The 12755-nt window shown below is 46.8% G+C and overlaps 1 protein-coding gene across 1 annotated transcript; it reads right to left on the reverse strand.

The window, feature by feature from the left end:
* Positions 1-4324: 4324 nt before the first annotated feature.
* Positions 4325-12186, reverse strand: KCNK15 (potassium two pore domain channel subfamily K member 15). The gene is made up of 2 exons (XM_054981395.1): positions 11841-12186; positions 4325-5293 (listed from the first exon to the last, which is right to left on the reverse strand). Exons 1-2 carry the CDS (start codon positions 12121-12123, stop codon positions 4377-4379), a joined length of 1200 nt encoding a protein of 399 aa, XP_054837370.1. The 5' UTR covers positions 12124-12186; the 3' UTR covers positions 4325-4376.
* Positions 12187-12755: the final 569 nt, after the last annotated feature.

Genomic DNA, 12755 nt, shown 5'->3' on the forward strand with positions numbered 1-12755 from the left:
CTTCTAGTGTTTCTGTTCTACGGAGCACCCTCATCCACCTCCTAAACAAGGCAAGCCTTGGTGCCTGCTTTCTGGGGGTGCTCATTATTAAACTCTTCTCACCCTGCAAGAAGGTTGCCCGTAAGATGGGAAGCATTCTCCTATCTGCTTGATATTTGGCAGGGAGGCTCCTGAGAATGAGGGGTACAGTCACTGAGAATGTCAACCTGCTGATCAATTTGGCAAAAAAAGACTGTGGTCGTTTTAGCTTTGACGGCCAATTAGAAAGTAGCAGCAAGAGAACAGCTATATTGCTTTCTCATTACAAGCGAGGACTAAATATGATCTCTTTAATCTAGTTAAGAGCAACTAACAAGCATTATCAGAAGTAATCTCAGTACAGGTGTGCATGCCATATTCTCTCTTAAACCACTGAGAAACAAATTCAAAATAATAGAGTAACAAAATAAATGCTTGGAAAAAAAATCATTTTTAAAAAAGACCCAAACTTCTCATAGTGTCAAGGCCTTGGCATACATCTGTTATGTAAGCCCGTTCTTTATTATTTTTAAAAAAGATCCTGAGGCCAGAGCCATGGATGCTTCTGAAGAATATTCACCGCACCGTCTGAATCACCGAGAGGGAAGCACGTGACTGTTCCCACCCGAGCTCCCTAACTGGTGCTCCGGAGTCACAGAGAAGTAAAACCGTTTGTCCCTCCACCCTGCCTAGGCACATGGATGGATGGATTCTAATCAGGATTAGCACTTAGAAGCACATCATCAGGAAGGAGTGGGCATCCCAAACTGATGATTCTGAGTTCAGGATTCACACTGGTGCATACATCAAAGATATATGCATGTTTCATATGCATCAGCACCTACTTCCTTTGCAAAAATCTTACACGTTCTTTCCTTCACACATCAGGCCTGCTAGTTTTAAATAGAATCCGTATCTTTGAAACAGATTTAGTTTCTTGAATCATCCCAGACAGAGCATCTTGATGTCTGCGGTCTAAATTTAGTAGGGGGGCAAGCAGAGACTGGCAGCAGAGACATGCTCGCATGCTGTAGCAATGCAACACCCCACACTGTTGTGTGGCAATGAAGTCTTACTGCCTTGGGGCAGGCAGGGGAGGCTGTGGTGTGCTGGCAGCCATGTAATGTATGCCTATGTGACCTCTCGCACACACCCTGGTATCTTTCTCTCGCATACATGGAGAACAGATGCCTCTACTTTAGTCTGTGCATTTCCCCCCACCTAAGGAATATCCGAAGGTATTCTGGCAGTGAAATTTTGCTACAGGTTTTGTCTCAGGAGCCGGGAGACATGACAGGAAACCCCTCCCAGTCCATCCAAACCACAGCAGTACTGCCTATCATCCCTTTCCACCACAGCACTGAAGGGCTGTTCAGTTTCTAAGATGCATTTCCCCCCCCCCCCATTCCAGACTGTTTTCCTACAAAAGTATGCAAAGCCTTTGAGTAATCAACCATCTGTGTGCCTTAACACTGTGTCCTCAGAAGACCCCGATGTTCATTAAACCTCATTTAGCATTAAGCAATAAGCTGCATGTTCTCAGTGGGGGATCCAGGAAGGGAGGCAAAGAGGTGGCTCACATGTCATGCATCAGTTTGAACAACCCACCCAGTTGGTCTGGGGTAACTAAAAGGCTTAACAATTGTTTCTGGGAAGGACGCAACCCTACAAGAGCAAACCCCACTAGACTCAACAGGATTTCCCTCTCCATCAGTAATGTGCAGGATCCCAATGAGTATTGGGGAACAGCAGGGCTGGATTAATCATTAAGCAATGCGCAGACCCAGATGTGAAAGGAGACGCGGGATACAAAACATGAACAAACGCCAGTGCTTGTACACGGTCCAGGCTTGTACATAGCGTATTTGCCTTTTTTGCACTTCGCTGTGTGTGTGTGTTATGTGCCGTCAAGTCGCTTCCAACCAAGACCTCCAAAATGTCCCATCACTAACTAATTTTGCTAACGTTATTTAAATATCGAATCAGAAAACAGTTCCCAGAAAACTCACATCACTGGAAGGGAAGCCCTATTGCAATGGCATAATGCCATGCATTGCTTTACACAAAGCAGCTCCACAGATCTTATTTTCACTCTAAGCAGACCGTAGAATCGGCTGTAGCTAAACCAGGGGCCCTGCTGTGGTTCATTCAGCTGAAAGTTTACCTAATGTGAAGCTCTTGCTTCTAGCACAGCATTCAGAGGCCTCGGTTAATACTAAAAACTTTTCAAGCAAGGGTTTATCAGCCAAGTCTTTGGTGGCAGAAAAAATGTAGGGTCCTGAGAACTGAGCCAGCACAAGAACGCTCCCTGTACGGAAGATGTAAAGGGCAGTGTGGCTTGGGGGAGATGCGCACATTCGGCTGCATCTGAATTTGTCTTGTGTTCCCCCTGTAGGTGAGCACTGTCAGATGAGGAAATAGGGCTTGCAGTGATTCAGTGAACCAGTATATGATTTGGCACATGCCCTTTAGCTGGGCATTGATGAGAGTATCTCATACATAATTAGTCAGGCCTGGCAGTTCCCGAAGATGGCACCAGGCTGTCATTCCTAGCAAGAATGTGCAGTCTACACTGCCTCCCCCATACAGCATGGGTCTTGGCCCCACGAAGTAATGAATGTTGTAGTTTATACACAGCATCCCTGGAGCATTCAGAGTTCTGGTCCTTGAACAGTAACTAGCCAAGATGACTAAAGGGAACCACACTCAGGAACAATAAACTTCTGAACATCAGTGTGAGAAGGCTACATCAGGGCCTCAATCTGTATGCAGGTTGCAGGAAACTGGCTGGCCACTGTGTGAAACAAGATGCTGGACTAGATAGATCTCATTTCTAAAAAAGCAGGACACATCACATTCGGTTCTTAGCCCAGAATGGCTGGCTTCCACTGTGATCAACAGCAAGAAGATTGGGAACCTCTACACCACTATCCTGCATTTTCAGCGTCCCGGGAACCCACATTTTACTCAGCTAGGAAAGTAAGGACTTTTTCATGGGCTCTTACAGTGGCCTGTCGGGATTGCAAATTAGAGCGGAAGAAGAGGAAGGTGGGAAACAGAAGCAAAGGAATTAAAGGCAAGTGAAAACCAGCACCGCTCTGCAGTTTTAAAGGGCTAAAGAACAGACAGCTGAGGGAGCCCCACAGAAGTGGGAGGAACAAGGGATGAGGGGAGAAAAGTATTCTGGGCATCTGATGGACAACAGCAACACCTGAGCAACTATGCATAACCCATCCCTTGAACTGGATCATTCCTGCTCTTAATAGTTGGCTGGATAAACAGTATCATTCCAGCAATGTCATATCCCTTGGAAAGGACATGGATTTTTCAAGACTGCATTTCTTCCCACTCCCCCTGAATACCTCCTCCTATGCCAATTAAGTAGAGCTCTTCTGCATCACACCAAACGTCCCACTTCCCATCTCCCTCAGTAGCGAATCAGATGTTCCCAGAAGGCCTACAAGCAGGGCAGGGGAGTGGCTGTGGCTCAGGGGTAGAGCCTCTGCTTTGTATGCACAAAGTCCCGGGTTCAATCCCCAGCATGCACAGCTGAAAGGACCAGGCAGCAGTTGATGTGAAAAACCTCTACCAAAGACCCTGGAGGGTCAACGTCACACCATACCTGACTTGTCTATCATAGACTAGAGGTCTGACTCAGTGCAGGCTTCATGTATTCAAAGCCTCCCCATGTTGTTGAACCCAAGAAAGGGATATTTAGAGTAAGGTGGAGATTCCATTTAGTCTTTGCGGCTAAAAGCCATTGATGGACCTCTCCTCCAAGAAGGTATCTAATCCTCTTTTGAAGCCATCGAGAAGAACCCTCTGCCTGAACACCTCTCTACAATTTACACTGCTGCACAAAGAAAAGACTCTTTTCACGGGTCACCATTCTACCTGCAGGTCAGTGGCAAACACCTTACCATTCAGTGTGGAAAACCACACTGGAGAAGCTAGACAATGTATATACGTATATATAAAAATCAGCCCCAGGGCATAATGAGAGCTTTCCACAGATGGCACAGCCGCTTGCAGGCACTGTGGGGTTCTATTATTTGAATCCCCTGAAAGCTCATTTCAGCTGCAAACATTGTGACATGCTCTGCTGAGAGAAACTATTATTCACCATTAGTCTTTAAAAAGCATTGCTCATTGCGGCACATTATAAAACTGGCAGGGGTTTGCGTTTGCGTAGTCATTTCAGAGCCTGCTTGGGGAGGGAAGACCAAGGAGATGAAGAGGGCAAATCACAAACCATCCACTCTCTCATATAATAATTTATCATCAAAAGACAGGTTCAGTAGCAGAACACAGCTCTGAGTAAAATGACTTTAAAAAGGTTTTAAAAGAGCATGCACACTTCAGATAGACTTCCTCCGTAAGCGGGAATGCTCCCGGCAACTGGGGCTGTTCGACGATAAAGTGCTCCGGGGAGAAGACAAGCCGGTGTGGTCCTTACCACCCAGGGACACTTCCATGATTTTGTAAGAAATGGAATTATAATAAACAAGATTAGTATGGCAACTGAAAGCCTCTGGGTGGGAAGGATCGGGACTCCTGCTCAACCGTGGCCTGTAACACAGACACGTACAAAAGGAAGGGACTCTCGTGGTGGAACTGGAGGATCTGCCCCTCTGCCTCTCGGGGTCTTCCTGCATCAGCGGGATGAGGTTCATTTGACTGGTCCGGTCTTCGATGGGGAGCAAGATATCACTTCGGCTCCTATTGTCTTCCCTGGGTTTTAGGTTGATGTAATTCCTGGCTCTCCTCAAGGAGGCCCTCTCTTCCTCATCCCGTCTCTCATCTTCCGAGTTCATAATCAAAAACCTAAATACCACTAAGTTCAGGAAAGCCCCTATCACCGTCAAGCCCACCAGGATGTACATGAAGCTGAAGGCGACGTAAGGGGGCTTCTTCTGCAAAGCTTCGTGTTTCTGCAGAGCCACGAAGTCTCCAAACCCAATGGTGGTCAACGTTATAAAGCAATAGTAGAAAGCATGGAAGAAAGTCCAGCCTTCAAAATAGGAGAAGGCGGCAGCTCCTATGCCCAGCGTCCCCATACAGGAGAGGAAACCCACCACCACCATGTTTTTCATGGAGACCGTCGTCTGCCTCATGCCCAGGCACTTCTTTATCTTCTTCAGCACCATCCGGACTAGAATGTTCATGCGTTCTCCAAGACTTTGGAACATGACGAGGGTGAGCGGAATGCCAAGAATTGCATAGAACATGCAGAAAACTTTGCCTGCGTCGGTCCCAGGAGCAGCATGGCCATACCCTACAGTGACAGAAGAGAAAGAGGCATTACCTAGACTGCAAGAAAGCAGTGGGAAATCTACATCGAGTACCTTCAGGGTAATTCCTATTTCTAGCGCTTGTATTACTCTGCAGGGGCACAGAGTACTAAGCAACGCAGGAGATAATTACTAGTTTCAAGGACTGGATGTTCCTCTCAGCTACACTTTCTGACGCTGAGCTACAGAAAGAAGATGCAGTCTCACCTGCTTCTAAAGGACCTGATTTCCTAAGAGCATTTAGGGAGCAGTTTCAAGTGCCTACAGATGATTGCCCTATTTCCCTCCTCCCAAAATAATTTATTTTCTATTTCAATAATGATTAATCAAAACAAGAATGAAATCTGGAAAAGCTCAAAGGATAATCATCGCTTATTCAGCGCACGTGGCACAACAAAATCTTTACCACAGCCCTGAAAGGTAGGTCAGTGTTCTCATCATTCTTGTATTAAGAGATGGAAGTGACTTGCTTAAGACCATCTAGTGATATCTTAGGTGACATTTGAACTAGGAACTGCCTAGATCACTTCTCATTTTCTTGAGGCCAGGGGAGGGGGAGAGGGAGAGGGGGAGAGTTTTTGTTTTTACCGACCCTAGGATCACCCAGTGAGCTTTCATGGCAGAGCAGGATTTTGAACCCAGGCCTGCCATATCCTAGTACATTACTTTAGCTCCTACACCACACTGTCTGGCTGTCTTAACCAGCATGCTGCACAAACTCCCATACAGAATTCTTTTTGCCCAATGACAAAGTTACAGAATCACCACTAAAACATTTTGTCTTTCTTAAACCCACAAGCCTTCATTCTCGATTAGGCCGGTTGATTAAAATGGGTATTACAAACAATGAATGCTTGACGTGACTGCAGCTATGCTAGAAGTGTAAATAGTCACATCCTTGTCATCTATGATCAATAAAGATCACCCCCAGAGGACTACGCATATTTGCATATATTTGGGTAGGCGGAAGTGTTACTCATTTTTACAGACTTATTTACAAGGGCCAAACATTGGAGGTGGTATGAATGTCCACCCGAAGGATCACAGGCTTGGAGGCCATGAGACTGGTCTCCTCAGGCTTCTCTCTGGCCGCTGAAGAGGCTTTCATCCGCTGTAGCATTCGTTTCCTCAGCCGCTAGCACTTCCACAGGTGTAGAGTCTCCTTGAAAGACACTGACCTAGCACAAGTGGAAGGGGCTAGCTGCAGAGCAAAGCGAGAGGGGAATGATGTCTTAGGATCCAAGCCACACCGCTGAGCCTTAATAGGCTACCCTGACGACTAAGAGTGCACGTGGCGATGGGTTGTATCTTCCAGCATTGACCAGCTTCCCAACCGAACTCGGGCTGGTGCTGGGTTTCAAGCAATGAGCAGCAGAAGACCTTTCACCTGGGGTTATACCCATTGACAAAAGAAAGAAGCTACAGAAAAGACAGCACAGCAAGGAACACCAACGTCTTGGCTGGACCACTATAATCTATAGCTCTGATCCAGAAAAGCTCCAAAAATAGAGACAAGAGCCTCTCCGAGGTCTTTGAACTACTGGGACAGAAAACAGAAGATGTCAGAAACTGTCAGCTTAATCACCCTAGCAGTTACATGCAAAAAATTTTTGCCTCTGCATGTTTTTATTTATTTCCATCCTTCAGGATGACGTGTCTGGAGGCTCATTTCTCTTTAGAAGATGCCTAACCCCAAGATCACTCATACAGCTTCATGACCAAATAGGAGTTTTATCCTAGGCCTTGCAAGACCAAACCCAACACCCTATCCACCTGCCATACTAGCCCTTGGGTGGATGTCAGCCCAACATTTTCAGGGTAACACAAACGCTGTATGTCAAGCACACATCGTTGTTTCATAGGCGTTAATTTTCACCACAGTTTTTCCCAGAAATTGAATGGAGTTGCTTCTAATTTATTCTGGTGTAAGAGAAGGCTTAGACTCAGAGTTCTTTAGAATCTTTAGTTATTTAGTATTTATTTTTATTCTGATTAATGTTGACTGAAACAAAACTCCAGGAGATGAGATAAGCAGCACAGACCACAGAGAAAACACAAATGCATTCCATTAATTGATCCATTTTGGTGGTGATAAACAAAATCGATGCAGAAACACCAACAGTGTTTCACAGACAATATATGTGTATTAACATCAACATGTGAAACCATACTCCCAAGGTGGCAAGGCTCTTTCCTGCTCCCATTATAAGCCCACTGATTTCAACATGCATATGAAGTAATTTTAAAATACTCATATACATCATCTGTGGAACTGAGAAAACTGATATGTACCCTTTCCTCTCAAATTCATGAAGAAAAATAAAAGAAAGCCAATCATATGTAATATATCTTTCCAGTTCACTAACCTAATCTCCAACTTTCCTGTCAGCTTTTGAGTGGTCGTTGCAAATATGGCTTTTCCATCACAGTATCAACATGGTTAGACTGTAAAAGTATGATTTTTAATTATTTCCATTGGACATTCTCCTTACAAGGTTCAGAACACAAGGGGAAATCTAAAGATAACAGCATGTAGCTTCTACCTTATAGATACCAGAAATACAAAGGTATTTTAAAATTGCATCCCTCTAGATATCCTGAGGATATGATCTGAAATCACAGCTTCAGTCACAGCCTTCATGAAAGGGCTGGATGTCAACTCCTAGAAGTTACTCTCAAAAGTTTGGGACAATTTTAAAAAGCACAGAGAATGAAAGCCACCAGCCTTACTTACCACAAAGAAAGAACTCACCAAGACTGAAACAAAGGCACACGTTGATTCCACACACGTTGGATAATGCACTTTCAACGCACTTTATCAATCGTTTGAGGTGGATTTTTTGTTCCGCACACAAAAAAATCCGTTCCAAATGAACTATAAAGAGGATTCAAAATCAAAAAGAGTCCAGTAGCACCTTTAAGACTAACCAATTTTATTGTCTTAAAGGTGCTACTGGACTCTTTTTGATTTTGCTACCACAGACTAACACGGCTAACTCCTCTGCATCTATAAAGAGGATTGGAAGTGCATTATCCAACGTGTGCAAAATGCTTCTTAGTTGAGAAGATATAGCCCCCAGTTTATTTTTAAGTTATTTACAGACATGAGCTACTCTCTAAGTACACAAAGTATGAAGCTGAATGATAACAGTTGTTGTTCTCAGTTCAATACCCAGGAGCTCAGAGCTTTCTGCTGTTTGAAAGAAACATTTCTCGGAAATCCTGTCCTCCTTCATACTGAAGAGTTTAACATGATACAAGGAAACAGCTTTGAAAATGTGACTGTATAAGAATTATCTCAACCTCTGTCCTAGATGTTGGAGGGGAGGGTGGTAAACCTGATGAAACTCCTTTCCTGCATATACTTTCAGTGCAGGGGAGATCAGATTGCCCCCCCCCTTTAGGACTAATGAAACTCATAACTGTGGTTGTTGGGGGTTTTCCGGGCTGTATTGCCGTGGTCTTGGCATTGTAGTTCCTGACGTTTCGCCAGCAGCTGTGGCTGGCATCTTCAGAGGTGTAGCACCAAAAGACAGAGATCTCTCAGTGTCACAGTGTGGAAAAGATGTAGGTCATTTGTATCTACTCAGGAGGGGTGACATCTTTTCCACACTGTGACACTGAGAGATCTCTGTCTTTTGGTGCTACACCTCTGAAGATGCCAGCCACAGCTGCTGGCGAAACGTCAGGAACTACAATGCCAAGACCACGGCAATACAGCCCGGAAAACCCCCAACAACCATCGTTCTCCGGCCGTGAAAGCCTTCGACAAACTCATAACTGCTTGTGATTATTTTGGAACCTTTAATGCAGATGCAGGTCTCCCACTAACAACAACAAATGTGATGGTTCCCATTAAATAGTGATTAAAGGAGTTGACAGTAGTGGAATAGAGGTATTGTGGCCCATGGAATACACAAGCCTTTTCCTTCAGCCAGCTTTTGCCTCTGGTCCAATAATTTCTGCAGGCTTGCAAAGCGCTAAAAAAAAGAGTGTTTCTCTCAGAGAGTATACAAAAGGAAGCATAAGCACAATGTGGGCTGTCACACCTTTTTCTCGGTCTCAGAAATAGCTCTGCAGCAGCTTTTGTATAGTTGAGCCAACTAAACAGAAGGGGATGTGATGGACAGCGTGGAATTTTAGTTTTGTATATGGTCCAACCAAAGTTAAGCTGCATTCAGTAGTGAAGACATCAACATGCTCATGAATTTCAAAGCCACAAATCTCAAGGTGTATCCATTTACCCAAGGGAAAGAATTCACCACTGTAATGCCTATGTCCTGTCCCTTTTAGGTTGATGATGTTCTGCCTGAATGAAAAACTCAATATACACACCACCATGTATGAAGTGTGAGCTTGCTACTGAACGTTTACGTATTGGAAATCTATGGTTTAGGATCCCAACACGTGAACATGCAGTAAAAGAGACCAATGTAAGACCATCACACAATAACATGCTTGTTTTTTCCTCTTATACCTACAGAGGGGCAAACCTGCTACATGAAGTGACTCTCAGACAGATCTCTGATAAGGCAGACAGGGGAAACCAAGTGATGCAGTTCTACTGCTAAAGCTAAGAGGTTCAGACCTTAGAAGCAGTCTGGGTGGGAGGCCCCCCTGGAACTATATGTATGCCACTGAGCTGTTTGAAGGAAGACCTCCCCATATCTGGCATGCTGGATACTAATGCATTTCAGTAACTACCTAGTGGAAGTCAGGCAGCTCAAACCCATTGCACACAATCCACAGAGAAGTTTTGTAGAAATGAAGAGAACTGTGCAACATTATTGCTGTACCCTCATCCAGCTGCTCTTTATTTCAGTGGGGCCACTAGGCGACCCTGAACAGGGCTCCAAATCCATTACCTAATGATAGGGGCCACCTCTGGATGCTGCTTCCTTACACACCCAGTAAAAGAAAGCCAGGCTTGATGCCAACAAAGGCAATTTGAGTAGAAAAGTAGGTAAGGAAAGGCATAGATGCTCCTGCTCCTCGATGGCAGTTTAGCAGGGGCAAAGAAAGCCTTTAAGCTTTGGCAAGCGCCTCTGCAAAACTACAGCTAGTCATCAAAGTGATCATCAACCTGAACTTCCATAGGTAGTTACTGAAATGCATTAGCATCCAGCATGCCAGATATGGGGAGGTTAGAAGAGGAAGAGATGCTGGCTGCTGTTACCTAGAAAGGCGTGTCTATGAGGGAAAGGAGGAAAAAAGGGCAGAACTGGGGGGAAATGCAATGATTGCAACAGGGCCTACATCTGGCGAATGTACCGAAGCGCTTACTGTCTGCCTTCACGCTCTTAGCTCTTCATCTGCAATATTCAATGGGAGGGATGGAGGCAGAAATTGCAGAAACCATAACAGATCCACTAGTCCTGAGGAGATATATAAGAGCATGGGAGTGATGTATTGGCCATAATCAGATGCATGATGGCACATGGACAGTTTGTCAGTTACTTCAAGGTGTGTTGAGCTGCAAAAGGCAAGAGTCAAAGTTTAGAGAGAAGACCTGGACTGCCGATAACTCAGAGGTTAACCAGAAACTAAAGTGTCCTGAATGCTGGCTGCATCTGAAGGGGGTTTGGTGTTCTGGTGCTTCATTTCCCAAATGAAAAGCTCTGGAGCTCTTCTCTCAAATATACTGAGCTGTCTTATACCAAATCAGACTCTTGGCCCATCTGTACCTTCTACTGTGAAGAGTAGGGGCTCTCCAACATCTCAGGCCGGGATGTCTCTCCCCCTACTCGTTACCCTTCAATGAAGACTGAGCAGAGGACCTTCTTTACACTAAATGTGGGTTCTATTACTAAGCCCTGGCTGCTCTCCAAAGCGACATGAAGGAAATCTGATTCCCAGACTCAGGAGAATGGGAGCTGGATGCAGAAGGCCAAAGGGAAAAGCACTCTCTGTATATTCAGAGCTACCCTTCAGCTCATGCCAACCTAGTTTATTATGCATGTTTTTAGTCTATTAGATGTCTTGGCTGCCCTGATGAGAGCAAAAAGGCAGGGTATAAATCTCGTCAATAAATAAATACCAGGCTGAGCTCTGGCTGAAACGCCTGTTGGTGCCCTAAAACTGGGGTGGTCCACCAGTGAACCACCAGCCAAATTCCCGTGAACATCCTATGGGCAAACAGAGCCTAGGATTCTTGCAAAGAGGAAAATGCTGGGCAAGGCAGGCCTTGATCTGAACAAGAAACAAAAAACACAATACTTTTTATTAAGGCCAACCCACATGACTCAACAAGCCACTTCTTACCCTACCGAGCATGGGTGCATCCTGATCGTGATTTGACACGGGTTCGCAAAGCCTTAAGTGTTAGCGGCCGTGAGGACGAACCCTCACCTTTAATTTTAACACCCATCAAAGGCCCTCGGGGATTTTTGTTATTGAAAAGGCAACCTCTCTGGCAGCCCTAAAGAGCCCCAAAGAGAACAGCCCTTAGAGGGTTAAGCAGCTGGGCGCCACCCCGACAGCCTCGCGTCCAGAGGGGCCGCCCGGAGCGGCGCAGGCCGGCCCGGCACTCACCGATGGTGGTGATGACCGTGATGGCGAAATAGAAGGAGCCGGCGAACCTCCATTGCCGGCCGGCTCGGTGGGGCTCGGCCCGCAGCACCAGCCGCTCGAGCTCCCGGTAGTCCTCGCTGCTGAAGCTGTACTTCCTCTGCAGGTCAAGGCGCTTCTGCTCGAGCAGGCGCTTGTGGCCGGTCTCGGCCTCCGACTCGAGCGCGTCGAAGACGGCGGCGCCCACCAGCAGGTAGGAGAAAACGCAGACGATCAGCGAGAGCGTGCGCAGGTTCTGCCGCTTCATGGCGAGCAGCGGCCGCCCCGGGCAGGGGGCGTCAGCTGGGGCGCCGCATGGCACCGCGCGGGGGGCTGCAGCCTAGCCGCCGCCGGCCCGGCTCACTTCGAGGATCGCCTGCCGTCCAGGAGCCGGCCCCCGGAGCCTCGCCTCGCTTCCAGGCACGCAGGAGCGCGGCGGGTCTTGCCTCTCAGTTCCTAACCGAAGCCATCGGAGGAAAGAAGCGCGCCCGCTCCCACATGCTCCGGCCGCAGGACTTGCCGGTCGGGGCCACGCCTCCGCTCGCCGGCGCAGGGCGGGAGGAGGAGGAGGAGAAGGAGCCCGGCGAGGCGGGGGCTCTAGTGCCGCTTGCTGGCCGCACCCGGTGAGGCGAGGGCGGTCCATCCGCGCGCTCCTCCTCTTGCCTCGGCGCGGAACCTGAAGCTGCCGGGGCGCCGGTTTGATTTCGCTCTGCCTGCCCTTCGGAGCTCCCCCCCGCCCGAGCTTTTTCAGTGGCTGCTCTTATTGTATGGAATCGCCTTCCTGAAGCTGGAAGGAAGGCTCCCCACGTGTGAGTGAGCTGTAGAAAGCTGATGCTGGAATAACAGTTGAACAAGATTCCACTCCAGATGCGCCTCGAAGATACACCTCTAAGGTACAAC

The sequence above is a fragment of the Eublepharis macularius genome, chromosome 5 (assembly GCF_028583425.1).
Source record: "Eublepharis macularius isolate TG4126 chromosome 5, MPM_Emac_v1.0, whole genome shotgun sequence".
Classification (NCBI taxonomy): Eukaryota; Metazoa; Chordata; class Lepidosauria; order Squamata; family Eublepharidae; genus Eublepharis; species Eublepharis macularius.

Bases quoted from the DNA above. Each gene is read 5' to 3' on its own strand.
- KCNK15 (XM_054981395.1), bottom strand. From the start codon at position 12,123: ATGAAGCGGCAGAACCTGCGCACGCTCTCGCTGATCGTCTGCGTTTTC. The intron at 5,294-11,840 runs GTGAGTGCCGGG...CTGTCACTGTAG, and splicing joins CACGGTCATCACCACCATCG to GGTATGGCCATGCTGCTCCT.